Raw genomic sequence first — 15,933 nt, forward strand, 5'->3', positions numbered from 1 at the left:
AATTGATACATTTATATTAAACTACAAATCTACATTTGATTTCTACATTAAAGTGAATTGGTGTGGTCAAATACGTAACTTGATATAACATCAAATGTTTTAATGGATTTATTCCATTCCTATATTTAGATGTCAGTAGTGTTATTTTGAACGCTTTTAAATAAAGCGAAGTATGAAAATGATCCTCGGCAAACCTAAAAAATATTTTAGCAGAAGTCATACCCAGATTATAGTACTCTTTTTTGTAAGTAATCCCTGTTTAGGAAAATCTCGACACGAGCTATAACCCCCATGTGGAAGAGAAAGAACTCTGTGTCTTTTGCAAGAGATTGACAGCGCCCGCGCTTGCGCGCGGCTTCGTTCTTTCCTATCATGTGGTCTCACAACAAAACAGACCACACTTGTATTTGCTTGTGTTGTATTTTACTTAAATATTTTCATTTGACTCGTATCTTTCTGTAATTACATTATTTATATCTATAAATGTTATTTCGTTCATAAAACTCGTATAATTTGAATATAATATGTCTCAATAGTCAATAACATTGTTCGATTATTTGAACAGCCTATTGTTTCGCGGGTTTCTATTAATGGAGACGCCATTAATTTCTTAGTTTGAGACCAACCAATCGCATGAATGACTACTCCTGTCAAAACTTCCTAATACAGGGATTTTTGGATTTTTTTATAAACTTTAATTTTTAATAAAAAATATAAACGTATAGATATAGATAAATGACTTGTGAAAGCAATAACTTCCCGCGATCATCTCAAATTTATACCATTTGTTATATTACATCAGACTTGTATCTACACTTCGTACTAAATAAATAATAGCACCCCCTTTGTAAGGGGGGTAAGAATGTAATGTGTTCTGAACAGAACAAACACAAAATGCCTGAAGACTAATAATTTTGGGGATAAAGGCAAGTGCACTCTATTTCACTACATGCATCATATCTCAACCCACTACTTAGGCAACAAACATTACATCAAAATATTCTTTATTAAGAAAAATAACGAAACATGTTTAGTTTTCAATGAAAGTTATAAAATACTAAAAAAGATGTATTATTCATTGAAAAAAAAAATAGTAGTATTGATTTAAATAGTAAATGTTATGAGAAAACTACACAATCTAATTTGTACGAGTGTTGCTACTTGAGTTTTGAGATATGGCAACATTGATGTGAATATGCCATCATGAGGTTTGACATTTTTAATGATGAATATAATCAGGGTATGATATTATACGAGTGCTATTCGAATTGTTTACTTGAAATATTTATTTATAAAATTGTTTGATAAAATCTAGACGAATACGTAGCAACCGCTACTTACAGCAACAATAGTACTCAACGTAAGAGGAGAGAACTTTCCTATGGTTAAATATAGAGGTCGCTGAGTACGAACCATAGTAATAATCATGGTTTTTCTAAATCTTACGCTACTACCAAACCAATCGCAATCGAATAATGCACTTCGTATTTCTTGACTCTGCAAAAATTAATTTAATACTAGTTGTTATAAAAGTTTTAGTATATATTTATCAAACGTATTTATTTACTTCACCTCAAAACTTAATGACCGATGAGTTGGTGGGGAAAACATACTTGAGAGTTGTTAACGGATAAAATAAGTTCAATAGTACAAACAATCACCTCCTGGATTGCAGGAGAAAAAATTTTAATACCTAATTAAGCTTTTCACACACTTTTTCAAATCCCATGCTGGGTTAATAATCATTTTTACTTTCTAAACAGCTGATTTAAACATGTAAAAACCTCGCATAGTAGCTGGATTTACTGGCGGGCCGAGTAGGTTGAAATCTAGGGCGGCGATTTTCAAGGGGCGGCAAATATTAAATTATTTGATTGGTGTTTCATCGAGAACGAACTCAATTCGATTAGGTTTCCGTAGGGGATAAGGGTGATAAGATGGGGTACATAAACTTTTAAAAGCAATGATATAAAAATTATTATTCATTTTTTAATTAACAACACATTTAAGAGAAAAAAAGGTGTTTCTCCCCGTCTCGTACCTTGTTTCTGGTAGGATGGGGTGATGAGAATGATCACAGAGAAAGATGATTATTTGACCTGGCAGAACTTGCAGACATAAATGGCTTCGTCATCATTATCATCATTATCATCATCTATTCTTGCGCAGCTATTATGACCTCATCTTCCACATAATGAGCATGATATCCACCATTCAATGGAAACGGACACTTCCTCACATCATATACACTGCGTTTCTTCCATTTTTTCACTTTCATCTTCAGATGATGAGACTTTTCGTCGTTTTGCTGTTTTCACTGATCGGTTATTCTTCTTTGATTGTTCATTTTGAACTTTTGTAGCAGTTTCTTCCTTGCTGTTTTTCCACGTTTTTTAGCAGCACGACAGGATTTTTTAGTAAGCGGAAATAGGAAAAATTGTTTTGGAAAAGTCAAAACAAAGCTACTGTTGTTTTTATCGCGCGCGGGCACATTAGCAGGTTGTGATATCTCTGGTTCCTAACAAACAGGGTTTTCAGCAGGTTCTAGTGAGTTCATTTACTGGTTGGATCGATTTTGTACTGATTAAGTAGCCTGGGACTCCAATGGGAACACGTAAAAGTATTTTCAGGCTTTCTAAATGAAAGTTCTCGGTATCTCTTCAGGAAACCAATAATCCACTCTTTATTAGCTTCTTTTTTAAGCGTTGCCTCTAGATTTTAAGCCGTAAGTCCGTTTCTAATCTAAGCACAAGGTTCATTCCCTTTAGACACCGAGAAAGCACACTGTCTAGGGCTCAATGGTACTTTAATTGGTATGGGTAAGCATGAGCTGCTTTCCGGTGGATTATTCGGACCACAACCCTCAAGTGAATTTCGCTGGGTACCACCCCTTCTTACCTCCCCGTTTATATGTATAACTTGAGGTCTGCGTGCAAAATTTGTTGACAAATGTTAATGTGCGTTTTTAATAAACTTAATAAGTCGTTTACTCACCGCTAATGTTATTTCGTTACCAAAATAACAGAACAGCATTAGTTGTAGTAACACGCAACAGAAATATTCCATTTGAGCAAAAAACTCTGGAGAATTCATGGGTAACTAGAAAGATATATCTGTTGAATGTTTAATTTGTGTCCAAAATGAGTTTTATTGCTAGGACACATGTTTATGAAGAATTTAACTTACACTAGATGCCATATATAAGCAGGATGCGAATATTAATAGTGAGGCTAATGTTTGACTTAAAGTGACGAAAGTAAACATAGCCTCAATTTCTTCTCCTACCCTGGAACATAATTTGGAACTTTAATATTTATTGTAATATAATTTTATGTACGGGATGGCGTAACAGAACGTGCATGTAAATAAATTCAAAAAAGGTGGGAAATCTGGAAAATCGGGATAGTTTTCTTTCCAGTTTTCGAAATGCAATTAATTCTCTTCCCATTTCTTCGATATTTGGAAACTTTTCCTTCCATTTTACCGAAAGTCTAGACAGTTGTTCTCCTACTTTTTGAAACTTAGATACTTGTCTTTCCATTTTTTTAGATTAAGACATTTTTCCTTGAATTTCTTCGAAATTCAGACACTTCTATTGCGATTTCTTCGGAAGTTAAACACTTTTTCTGCAACTTTTTGGAATTTAGACACTTTTCCTCCCATTACTTCGAAATTCAGACACTTTTCTCCAATTTTTTGACATTCAGAGACTTACCCTCCCATATTTTTAGAATTCAGTAAGTTTTATCCCCATTTCTCCGAAAGTCGGACATTTTCCTGCCATTTCTTCGAAATTCAGACACTTCTATAGCGATTTCTTCGAAAGTTGAATGTTCCTCTCCATATTTTTTCGAAATCAGATATTATTCCTCCCATTTCTCCAAAAGTCAGAGCTTTCCTCCCGTTTCTTCGAAAATCAGACACCTTTCTACCTATTTTTGGAATTCAGACACTTTCTCTCCCATTTTTTCGAAATTCAGACATTTTTCTCCATCTTTTTGAAATGCAGAGACTTTCCTTTCCATTTTTTTGAAATTCAATAACTTTCATTTCCATTTCTTCGAAAGTCGGACATTTTCCTCCCATTACTTCGAAATTCAGACACTTTTCTCCAATTTTTTGACATTCAGAGACTTACCCTCCCATATTTTTAGAATTCAGTAAGTTTTATCCCCATTTCTCCGAAAGTCGGACATTTTCCTGCCATTTCTTCGAAATTCAGACACTTCTATAGCGATTTCTTCGAAGGTTGAATGTTCCTCTCCATATTTTTTCGAAATCAGATATTATTCCTCCCATTTCTCCAAAAGTCAGAGCTTTCCTCCCGTTTCTTCGAAAATCAGACACCTTTCTACCTATTTTTGGAATTCAGACACTTTCTCTCCCATTTTTTCGAAATTCAGACACTTTTCTCCATCTTTTTGAAATGCAGAGACTTTCCTTTCCATTTTTTTGAAATCTAGACACTTTTCTCTAACTTTTTGAAATTCAAACACTTACCCTACCATTTTTTAGAATTCAGTAACTTTTATTCCCATTTCTCCGAAAGTCGGACATTTTCCTCCCATTACTTCGAAATTCAGACACTTTTCTCCAATTTTTTGACATTCAGAGACTTACCCTCCCATATTTTTAGAATTCAGTAAGTTTTATCCCCATTTCTCCGAAAGTCGGACATTTTCCTGCCATTTCTTCGAAATTCAGACACTTCTATAGCGATTTCTTCGAAAGTTGAATGTTCCTCTCCATATTTTTTCGAAATCAGATATTATTCCTCCCATTTCTCCGAAAGTCGGACATTTTCCTCCCATTACTTCGAAATTCAGACACTTTTCTCCATCTTTTTGAAATGCAGAGACTTACCCTCCCATATTTTTAGAATTCAGTAAGTTTTATCCCCATTTCTCCGAAAGTCGGACATTTTCCTGCCATTTCTTCGAAATTCAGACACTTCTATAGCGATTTCTTCGAAGGTTGAATGTTCCTCTCCATATTTTTTCGAAATCAGATATTATTCCTCCCATTTCTCCAAAAGTCAGAGCTTTCCTCCCGTTTCTTCGAAAATCAGACACCTTTCTACCTATTTTTGGAATTCAGACACTTTCTCTCCCATTTTTTCGAAATTCAGACACTTTTCTCCATCTTTTTGAAATGCAGAGACTTTCCTTTCCATTTTTTTGAAATTCAGACACTTTTCTCTAACTTTTTGAAATTCAAACACTTACCCTACCATTTTTTAGAATTCAGTAACTTTTATTCCCATTTCTCCGAAAGTCGGACATTTTCCTCCCATTACTTCGAAATTCAGACACTTTTCTCCAATTTTTTGACATTCAGAGACTTACCCTCCCATATTTTTAGAATTCAGTAAGTTTTATCCCCATTTCTCCGAAAGTCGGACATTTTCCTGCCATTTCTTCGAAATTCAGACACTTCTATAGCGATTTCTTCGAAAGTTGAATGTTCCTCTCCATATTTTTTCGAAATCAGATATTATTCCTCCCATTTCTCCAAAAGTCAGAGCTTTCCTCCCGTTTCTTCGAAAATCAGACACCTTTCTACCTATTTTTGGAATTCAGACACTTTCTCTCCCATTTTTTCGAAATTCAGACACTTTTCTCCATCTTTTTGAAATGCAGAGACTTTCCTTTCCATTTTTTTGAAATTCAGACACTTTTCTCTAACTTTTTGAAATTCAAACACTTACCCTACCATTTTTTAGAATTCAGTAACTTTTATTCCCATTTCTCCGAAAGTCGGACATTTTCCTCCCATTACTTCGAAATTCAGACACTTTTCTCCAATTTTTTGACATTCAGAGACTTACCCTTACCGAAATCCAGACACCTTCCTCCTCCCATTTTTTTGAAAATCAGACACCTTCCTCCAAAATTCAGAAAGTTCCTCCCATTTCTTCGAAAATCAGACACCTTTCTACCTATTTTTGGATATCAGACAATTTCCCTTTTGAAATTCGGTAACTTTCATTTCATTTCTTGGAATTCACTCGCTTTTCCTCCCATTTCTTGGAATACTGACACTTTCCCTTCCAATTTCTGCAATCCACTCACTTTTATTACCATTTCTATTCGTCAGTTATATTCCAGATTCTCCCGTCATCATCTCGACACTCCTCTAACCGAGAAAGAAAATTATTGAAAACTTGAATAAGGCCACTTAACCAAAGATGTTTTCCTTGAGCTGATTGAGGTATCTTCTTTAAAAAAAGTGAAGAGGCGTCATATCTGGACTACGAGAGGACTATGGAATATCACCTCTTTTCGAAACCAGTCTGCCTGGAAACATCTGATTCACAACCACCATGTAGCCGTTTGAAGTCAGCTGGTAGTTTCGTTTTGTTGAAACCCAGCCCTAAAATTCACTATTCTCGAAGTTTCAAGTTCTGGAGCCCAAAAACTTTCCAATATCGAAACAAAGCGCTCGGTATTAACATCAAAGTTTTGCCCTCGCGCATTTTCAAAGAAAAAATACCAACTATGCCTCTCCTTGAGATTGCTGCTCATAATGTCAATTTAGGACTATGCAATGGATTCTGGTGATTGAGTTTCGGATTCTAATTGTTCCAGTAATGATAATTTTGACGGTTTCGAAACCTATTGATATAAAAACGGGCCTTGATTATGACTACGAAGGTTGATTCACATTATTCCAGTTACAGTGATCCAACGAGTTAATCCAGTCCAGTGCTAGACTGAATATCGTCTTCGTTTTCGTAATAACTCCACTAACACGCATTATCTTCAGATAATGATTTTCACACAGCGATAATTTGAAGTTGAGCATTGAATTTTACAAAATTGTTTCCATTTAGAACAGAAAAAATGTTTATCTCAACAATTGACAGTAATGACAGATTTTCATTACGCGCCACGATTGTTAAGTGACGGAACTAAATTTGTGTTGCCGAAATTTACACCCTTGACCTTCTTATGTTTTGTTGGACATATCAGTATAAGAAAAAATTGACGATAGAATGGCAATTATAGAATCCGCAAATATATTCGTAAACTAATAGTAAAAACGGTGTCGTTTCGTGATTTTTTTATGTACTAACCTCAAAAGCACTATTAAATGTTCGGTACTATGTGACAGTTGTTTATACATTTCATTTTCTAGAGCTGAATTCGCAGTATCGCGGAATATAGTGTACGTTTCCGGAAGGCCGAGGCTTTTCAAACTTCTTTGTCTTATTGTTCGAAAAACGTGACATTCTATTAACAATTGACATCTTAAACAATTTAATAACGCAACAAATACCCCATCGTAACCTGGAATTAATATATTTTATTTCGTATTTCCGTTGATTTACTTAAGGTTCATAATTCGCGTACATTGAGGTCATGAATTTCTTTATTAATAAAATTTTCAATCAAATATTTTCCATGATATCGCTGGTTGTGATCAAAATCACAACTTAGGTAATCAGAATCCAATTAAAATCATCAATTAAGTTTGCGAGCGAGCGAATTCCTGCTAAATCAATTTTTGTTCAATATCTTCAATAGATTTTTCTTGGTGTTGTTGTATAACTTTCATTCAGGATCCAGGATACACAGTATCTGGTTAAGTTAGACACCAAAGGATGGTTTGAGGTATTCCACTTACCGAGTGTCTTAGATATCCAGGTTACTTCAGTTATAGAGCTAAAGAGAGCTCTATAGAGTTATAGAGCTGCGATTATTATTCATCGTCATCTTTATTTTCAAATAAAGAAGTCGAGAAAGCATTAACAACATCACTTCCAGTAAAGTATCAAATCGTCGTTGACATTTGTAAAATCTTTGAATGCTGGTTGTTGATTATTGTCGTTCTGATGGCTAGGTTCCAATCTTCAGGATCAATTTCCAAATTATTGTCGTTATCTTGTAAATCCACATGTTTTAAAGCAGTTTGCTATAGTAATTTTCCTAGCAAACTTACTTGTCAACAAACAACAAAATTTTTCGCATTTGGGCTTTCATTACCTGGTTTAAACTTCTTCAACCAATCGATAAAACTAGTAGATGTCATGTTTTTTCATTATTTAATTCATTAGGATAGTTTTGAACCTTTGAAACATCTTGAATTCCCAGATTTAATAGGAAGGACAGTTTTTCAGTTCCTGATATGTTAGCATCCAGAAGTTTTCACCACGACAGGACTTGTACAATAAATCCACTTCTTCTGGAAGCTCTTCAATCCAGTGGCTTTACTTTCTTCACAAATTGCTTTGAAAACTGTTACTTCTTTTCAAAACTCTTCCAGCGAACTATTGATGCTACAAAAATTATGAATACCTAATCTTGTCTTTTTTTCACGCTTTGATAAAGATTTTAGCCTTCGTTTTGACATGTTTCAACTAAACGAATCCAAGATCTAGAGGTTTGCTTCGTCCCATTAACAGAGGTAGTTAAGTGCGAAGATCTTGGTATAAGTTCCAGTTATGGAGGTTTCTCACTTATCCAGGTCCCACTTAACCACGTTCCACTGTATAATAATAGTTGTATTTCTCATAATTTATGAATTTGACGTTCAATTTTGGTAACAGCAATACAACAAATTATTTATTTGGTTGGTACTGCGTACACCCGTGTCGTCGTCCATTTGCTTGAGCTATTACCCCTAATCCATGGAAAGTTGATTCGTTTTCTATTTCATGATCTCATTGCATGGACTCTTTCGATTAATTTATTGATAAACTGAAAGTTGAAAGACTCACATGCTATTATAAAAGCTGCAAAGATTAAACCAATGTCCATGAAAGTGAGGGCTACTTCGCATTTCCATTTCTTACTGACATCAAACGGAAATTTGAAATAGTAAGGCATATAATCTATACAAGATTTATTATAAGTATCAAAATATTGTCCTGGTATTTCTTTATTGAGAGTTATGTTCGAAGAAATGTGGGCAGTTACACCGACGAAAGTGTACATGATAAAAACCTATAAAAACAAAAAGTATTCAAAATAAATCGGATTAAATACAAACTCTGAAAGGTCCAGCTTCTTCCCGAGCACTAAAACAGTAATTCCTGAGTGGTCTACTCACAAGATCAACTGCTCTTATCAAACAAACTAAGTGTCTAGGTTAACTAAGATAGTTGTAGGCATGTTTTTTTATCTTAAGAATTGTCAACAGCTTTATTTTGCGTCTTAGTACTTCGTCGTTGGTGATTATGTCAGTCCAAGGTAACTTCAGGATGCGTCTATACAACCATATCTCAAATGACTCAAGTTTTTTGATCATGCTGGTGGCTCTAGACGGAAGAAAATGCAGACCATGTCATCTGTGAGTGTATATAGTCATATATGCCAGGTTAAAATACATAGGCAAACTTTACAGATTGACTAGTGACGTTAAAATGTTCAAGTCTAGTCATCAGAATGTTGCTGGTGGTTCTAGACGGAAGAAAATGCAAACCATGTCATCTAAGAGTGTACAGTAGTCATATATGCCAGTTTAAAATACATAGTCAAGCTTCACAGATTGACTAGTGACGTTAAAGTGTTCAAGTCAAGGCATCAGAATGTTGTTGGTGGTTCTAGACGGAAGAAAATGCAAACCATGTCATCTAAGAGTGTACAGTAGTCATATATGCCAGTTTAAAACACATAGTCAAGCTTCACAGAATGACTAGTGACGTTAAAGTGTTCAAGTCAAGGCATCAGAATGTTGTTGGTGGTTCTAGACGGAAGAAAATGCAAACCATGTCATCTAAGAGTGTACAGTAGTCATATATGCCAGTTTAAAACACATAGTCAAGCTTCACAGAATGACTAGTGACGTTAAAGTGTTCAAGTCAAGGCATCAGAATGTTGTTGGTGGTTCTAGACGGAAGAAAATGCAAACCATGTCATCTAAGAGTGTACAGTAGTCATATATGCCAGTTTAAAACACATAGTCAAGCTTCACAGAATGACTAGTGACGTTAAAGTGTTCAAGTCAAGGCATCAGAATGTTGCTGATGGTTCTAGACGGAAGAAAATGCAAACCATGTCATCTAAGAGTGTACAGTAGTCATATAAGCCAGGTTAAAACACATAGTCAAGCTTTACAGATTGACTAGTGACGTTAAAATGTTCAAGTCTAGGCATCAGAATGTTGCTGATGGTTCTAGACGGAAGAAAATGCAAACCATGTCATCTAAGAGTGTACAGTAGTCATATAAGCCAGGTTAAAACACATAGGCAAGCTTTACAGATTGACTAGTGACGTTAAAATGTTCAAGTCTAGGCATCAGAATGTTGCTGGTGGTTCTAGACGGAAGAAAATGCAAACCATGTCATCTAAGAGTGTACAGTAGTCATATATGCTAGGTTAAAACACATAGGTAAGCCTGACAGAATGCCTAGCGAGGTTAAAATATTTAATTCTAGGTGCTGGTTGCGTTCTGGGCGTTTGGTAGTTGGTAGTTCCAGGTGAGGCCGATATGAGCGATGTTTCATGTCCGTTCATTATACAATTTTTTCCCCGAAAGTCAACTTACCAGCTTGGATATTTTGGAACTCGTCGCCTTGCCGTCAGAAAGCATTTTCCCTGGGGAAATACCACCAATTGGTTCGTACAAATATTTATCGTCTTGCAAAATGTTCATCATCTTCTTAATTTTATGTCGGCCCAAAATTAAAATTGAAAATTTCAAGATACCAACCATGTGGGTGAAAACCATTCCGATGAATGTGATGAAATTACTAATCTGGTCGGTTTCGCCGAAAAATAATAATTCGTAGAAGAGGAACAGCAGTCCTTCGCCGTATAAAAACATAACATATAATGCGTAGAAAAGCCTAAAAACGATACTGTAGTCTTTCGAAGGTATCCACATTCCTATTATTTTCAGACACATAGTGTTTGTTTGGAAAAAGTTATCGGGATATCCGTATAATTTTTCCGTTCCAAATTTTTCCATTATTATATTTATCACCCTTAATTTTTTGCGGTAAAATCTCGACTCACTTCATGCCCATATGTAGTATGCCTTTATACTGAAATTTAAATATCGCTGGAAGTGATGGATGTGGTTACTATATCATTAAATAGTTTTTTCGAAGTTTGTGGTGTGGGAAACAGGGCCAAATGTCAAGCTGGATTTAAATAAATCAAGTTTGATCAGGATATCAAATATTTCAGACTATTTATTTCGGAAAGGAAACTGCAGTATGTAATTTTCCTTTAAGGAATTTACTCTATCATCAAAACTTTGTTTATACATTATAAATCAGTACAAATATTCATATCATAGCGTGTGTTTATCTTGATATGTAATAATAAATGAAAACAAACTTTCATCATCAAGATTTTTCTTTTTTGTCTTTCTATAAGTCCTTTTCGATGGCTATACTGCGTCCAATTCAATAATTTAGAGATATCTAAATTGTCTATGACATTTAGTATGTAATAGGTAGAAATATTACTTTTATATCCGTTTTGAATGTTTCGTAAGCTTATAGATACAAATTTTCTTCTTTTATTTCGACTCTCAATGCCTTCGATTATTCATAAAATGATATATACTACTAACAATTATTTAAATCTTTCATATCTATTAAATAATATTGCGTACGCCCCTGGTACTACTTATATGTTTATGCGTGAATATTAAAGTGATTTTGAGGTATTCAATAATATCAATTATAAAAGTTTAACTCATAGTTGAGATAGAAGTTATTCAAATGTTTACAAATATCAAGTGTTTAAAATATCTATACTATTGTCTTCTATTTCCAAGAGATTTATTTAATCATATTTTCCCATTATTGTTTATGGTATGTTTATTGTTATGACAATTAAATGCAAAGGTAGGCAATACTTTAAGCAACGGTGTATTAAGGTTTGCATACTTACTTTTTCTTTTTAATATTGCAATACTTTATGTAATCGCTACAAATCAAGATACTCTAGATATAAGAGGGTGCTTCGAATATAAGCCGGAATTTTTTAAATAAACACGCGTAAAATTAAGAGTCGGATGTTATATTGAACTGTTACGAAGCGTAGAGACCAGGCGGGATCGTGTAACCTCACTTTTTAGTGTACCTATAGCCATGAGCGATAAAAGACCAATAAGTGGTGGAAAACTTATCATATGTGCTGATCCCCATGACAAGTATTACCTACGAGAACGTCAGCGCTGTAGAAAAACACATTATGGCACGCCATATGAAAAGAGGTTACACTATCAACAGGGAAGGTATAGTGTACCGTATTTTGTGATGAGAGTTGTAATTGCGGATGTTTTTGTTTTATAGCAACCTCCCGAAAAGCACGTCGAAACTTGTATATATAAAAACAACGCAATATTCCAAACCGTAGTGATATATTGGTGCAAGACAACGCCATATCGCATATAGGTCGGTGTGCAAAGGAAACGTTAGACGAATTGGGTTGGGAAACACTGGAATACCCTCTATATAGACCCGATTCATCGCCATGCGACTATCATTAAAAGAGGCATAGGTATTTTTACGAAAACAGCATCCGAAAGCTTCCGGAAAGGTAGCAAAAGTGTGACAGGGATTATCGAGTAAAATTATAAAAAATTTCAGCTCTGTAACTTGATAATAAAATTTTTTATAGCAAAATTCCGGTTTATATTTGAACCACCCCCGTAAATACTACTTGTTAGCTCTCAAGGAATTGTTGGGCAAGATTTAGGAATTCTAAAAGTCACGAAATGTAATAAAACTCATTAAAAATAATTTTTTGTTTATTTGTACAATATCTGGTCAGACATTTAACATAAATTTATAAATCTGTTTTTTTCAATATACATTTTTGTAGACTAATTCATGATTTTAAAATTTCAAACGTCGATTTAAGACAAAAACTACAATATATTTGGGGAAAAAATTGGAAACGCTAAAGCTGCAAAAGCGTCAATATCTGGAACCGGTAATTTGCTTTATCTACATTATCTACATTTAAAAATTTTGCAGCTTAATCGTTTTCAAATTTTTGATAAAAAATGTAACACTTAAACACATATTCACATCTTATATTATACAATTTGGCTAACAGTCAATATTATTTATAATAAAAGGGTCCATATAATTTTTTTTTAAATCCTAACCTATCTACGGGAACGTTTTTTCTCAATCATATAAAAAGCACCCTTTCATCTTATTCGTGTCAACGTTTTTTTTTCGACAATTCATTTAATAACAATTTGGATTTTTCTAAATGAAAAAATTATGTATGAAAACTGGAATTTCTTCTCCACAAATCATTTGATACATTTTCTAAAATGTTTAAACAATTTCAAGTACTATTTGAGGTGTTTTTGAATGTTTCAATAATTATTATCATTTTCTCGTTTCGTTTTTTTATTATGCACAATATTGGTAAAGATAAATCGCTACAAATGTATTGTATTCCAAAAAATTCTTCAATCACACAAGCAGTTCGTTTGTTTTTAGAAATTTTTGCATGTTCTGGATTTTATATTCAAAGAAAAAAATTGATGCACTTTATGTATGTAATGTTTCACAAGCTTGATTCCAAAAATATACTAGTTGGTTTATATAATCTCCCACATGATTTGCCATTAGAAATGGAAAGTCTCAAAGTTGTTATGGTTAGTTTAGGTCAAGTTAAGTAAGGTTAGGTCATCAAATTGTAGTTTTCAATATCTTCAAACAACTAAATGAAAGTAAACAGGAAAATAAGAAATTAATTTTCTCTTCTCTTACATCAGATATAACTCGATATTTCATTTTCATATATATTTTCCCATTTTTGTTTTGTGGTATGTTTGTTATGACAACTAAATGCAAAGGTAGGCAATACTTTAAGCATCGGTGTATTAAGGTTTGCATCATATTGCAATACTTTATGTAATCGCTACAAATCAATATACTCTAAATATACGAGGGTGCTTCGAATATAAACCGAAATTTTTTGAATAAACACGCGTTAAATTGAGAGTTGGTTGTTATGGTTAGGTCAAGTTGAGTGAGGTTAGGTCATTAAATTATGGTTTTCAATATCTTCAAACAACTAAATGAAAGTAAATAGAAAAATAAGAAATTCATTTCCTTTTCTCTTACTTCAGATATATCTAATTCTAATTTTATTTCATTTTCATATATATTTGGTCACGAGAAATATAACTTTGTAGACATAATCAAAAGGTCATAAAGTTTCTATGGTCGAGGGTAAATATTGTCTTTTCAAAACGTGGTTTTCGAACTTTGTTGAAAAAGGGATGCAATTTCAATAATTTTAACAGAATTCTGCGGAAGTTCTGCTGATCTATTTGATTGTTTAAAGTGTACGTTTAGGTTAATTGAGTTCTGGAACTCTGTTGAACCCAGTATATCAAAACCACGTACCTAAATAGAGATATTTTTTTTGTAAACTCATTGCTTGTGTGTAAAAAGTAAACTAATATATAATTTTTCAGAAAATTATCGGCTAACACAGCCCCGGATCTCGATAAACTCAGTTTGCAAACTTCTATGTATTCTGTATGCCTATTTCGACTTCCTATGTTTAACATAATGAAATTAATCCATCAAATTTTGTTTACCGGTTGCTACCCATATTACAGCATATTTCTTTTTTTGATCTGATGAATAATTTAGAAAAAATATAATCAAAGTCGAAAGTTTACAGCGAACCGATTTCTATGTACCCAATTTATTCTGTTGTCCGATATATTTGCCCCTCCTAGATCCGTTCCTGTACTAACCTTGAACATAAATTGATGACGAATTTAAAAAATCCGTTGATGCAATTATTAGGAACATTTTTTGATATAAATTAGAGATTTATAAATAAACTTTTTCGAAGGAAAGTGTCATAAACATAAAAAGAGTTTCCTTTTCAAATAATTAACAGTCTGTTTTATTAGAATCACGTACAGTATCACAAATGTCTTGGAAGTACATGATGTGATTTATTATAGTTTCAAACTACGTGTTTATTAGAATACAATATTAAGTTAGAAACTCTCGTAGAAGCCGCTTAACTTGGCATAATTTAAGATGGTTGTAAATCAAAATTTATAATAATACGCTCGTTGTAAGCATAACTGATAAATTATCTTAGTTTATCTGTACCAAGTCTTATTGTTTGGCCAACGGCTGAATCAATTAGTGAAACAAAAGTTTTATATAAAAAATTTTTTTTTAACTACATTGTTGCTTCAACAGATTTGACAAATATTAATAATGGCATCAACAGTTTACCAAACATTCATACGACGTAGATACGTCTGTGATTTGAAACTTTATTCGAACTCCGAATATTGATTTATATACGAGGACGGTCCCAGAAGTACCTGGCCAGACCTAGAGATGTCGGTAGTTGATTGAAAAATACAAAATCTGTACAACATGGCGTCGTTTATTGTGTGTTTTTTATCTTATGATTGTTGCCGAGTGGAATTTTTTTGCAAAAAAGGAAACAATTAACAAAAAATATCGATAAATCTGTTCTGCATTTTCTGACAACTGACAACTGACTTTACGTTGAGGATTTGACCCTCTTAGGCTTCTCACCCGTCAAATAAATTTATTGAAACTTTATTCGAACTCCGAATATTGATTTATATACGAGGACGGTCCCAGAAGTACCTGGCCAGACCTAGAGATGTCGGTAGTTGATTGAAAAATACAAAATCTGTACAACATGGCGTCGTTTATTGTGTGTTTTTAATCTTATGATTGTTGAGAAGTGGAATTTTTTGCAAAAAAGGAAACAATTAACAAAAAATATCGATAAATCTGTTCTGCATTTTCTGACAACTGACAACTGACTTTACGTTGAGGATTTGACCCTCTTAGGCTTCTCACCCGTCAAATAAATTTATTGAAACTTTATTCGAACTCCGAATATTGATTTATATACGAGGACGGTCCCAGAAGTACCTGGCCAGACCTAGAGATGTCGGTAGTTGATTGAAAAATACAAAATCTGTACAACATGGCG

General features: G+C 33.6%; 1 protein-coding gene across 2 annotated transcripts; it reads right to left on the reverse strand.

Annotated features, from left to right (window-relative positions):
* On the reverse strand, positions 1-10,990 carry LOC130892672 (odorant receptor 4-like). Of its 2 annotated transcripts, XM_057798191.1 has the most exons (7): positions 10,490-10,990; positions 8,720-8,945; positions 7,076-7,289; positions 3,187-3,286; positions 2,995-3,099; positions 1,342-1,497; positions 3-194 (listed from the first exon to the last, which is right to left on the reverse strand). In XM_057798191.1, exons 1-7 carry the CDS (start codon positions 10,910-10,912, stop codon positions 126-128), a joined length of 1,293 nt encoding a protein of 430 aa, XP_057654174.1. In that variant the 5' UTR covers positions 10,913-10,990; the 3' UTR covers positions 3-125. The 2 variants fall into 2 exon arrangements, with proteins under 2 accessions (XP_057654175.1, XP_057654174.1); XM_057798192.1 differs by lacking the exon at positions 1,342-1,497 and having other exon boundaries at positions 1-194.
* Positions 10,991-15,933: the final 4,943 nt, after the last annotated feature.

This window comes from Diorhabda carinulata, chromosome 4, assembly GCF_026250575.1.
Source record: "Diorhabda carinulata isolate Delta chromosome 4, icDioCari1.1, whole genome shotgun sequence".
Classification (NCBI taxonomy): domain Eukaryota; kingdom Metazoa; phylum Arthropoda; class Insecta; order Coleoptera; family Chrysomelidae; genus Diorhabda; species Diorhabda carinulata.

Coding starts and splice junctions, on each gene's coding strand:
- LOC130892672 (XM_057798191.1), bottom strand. CDS start 10,912: ATGGAAAAATTTGGAACGGAAAAATTATACGGATATCCCGATAACTTT. Junction 8,946..10,489: donor GTTCCAAAATATCCAAGCTG/GTAAGTTGACTT, acceptor TTGTTTTTATAG/GTTTTTATCATGTACACTTT. Junction 3,100..3,186: donor GCTTATATATGGCATCTAGT/GTAAGTTAAATT, acceptor ATATCTTTCTAG/TTACCCATGAATTCTCCAGA.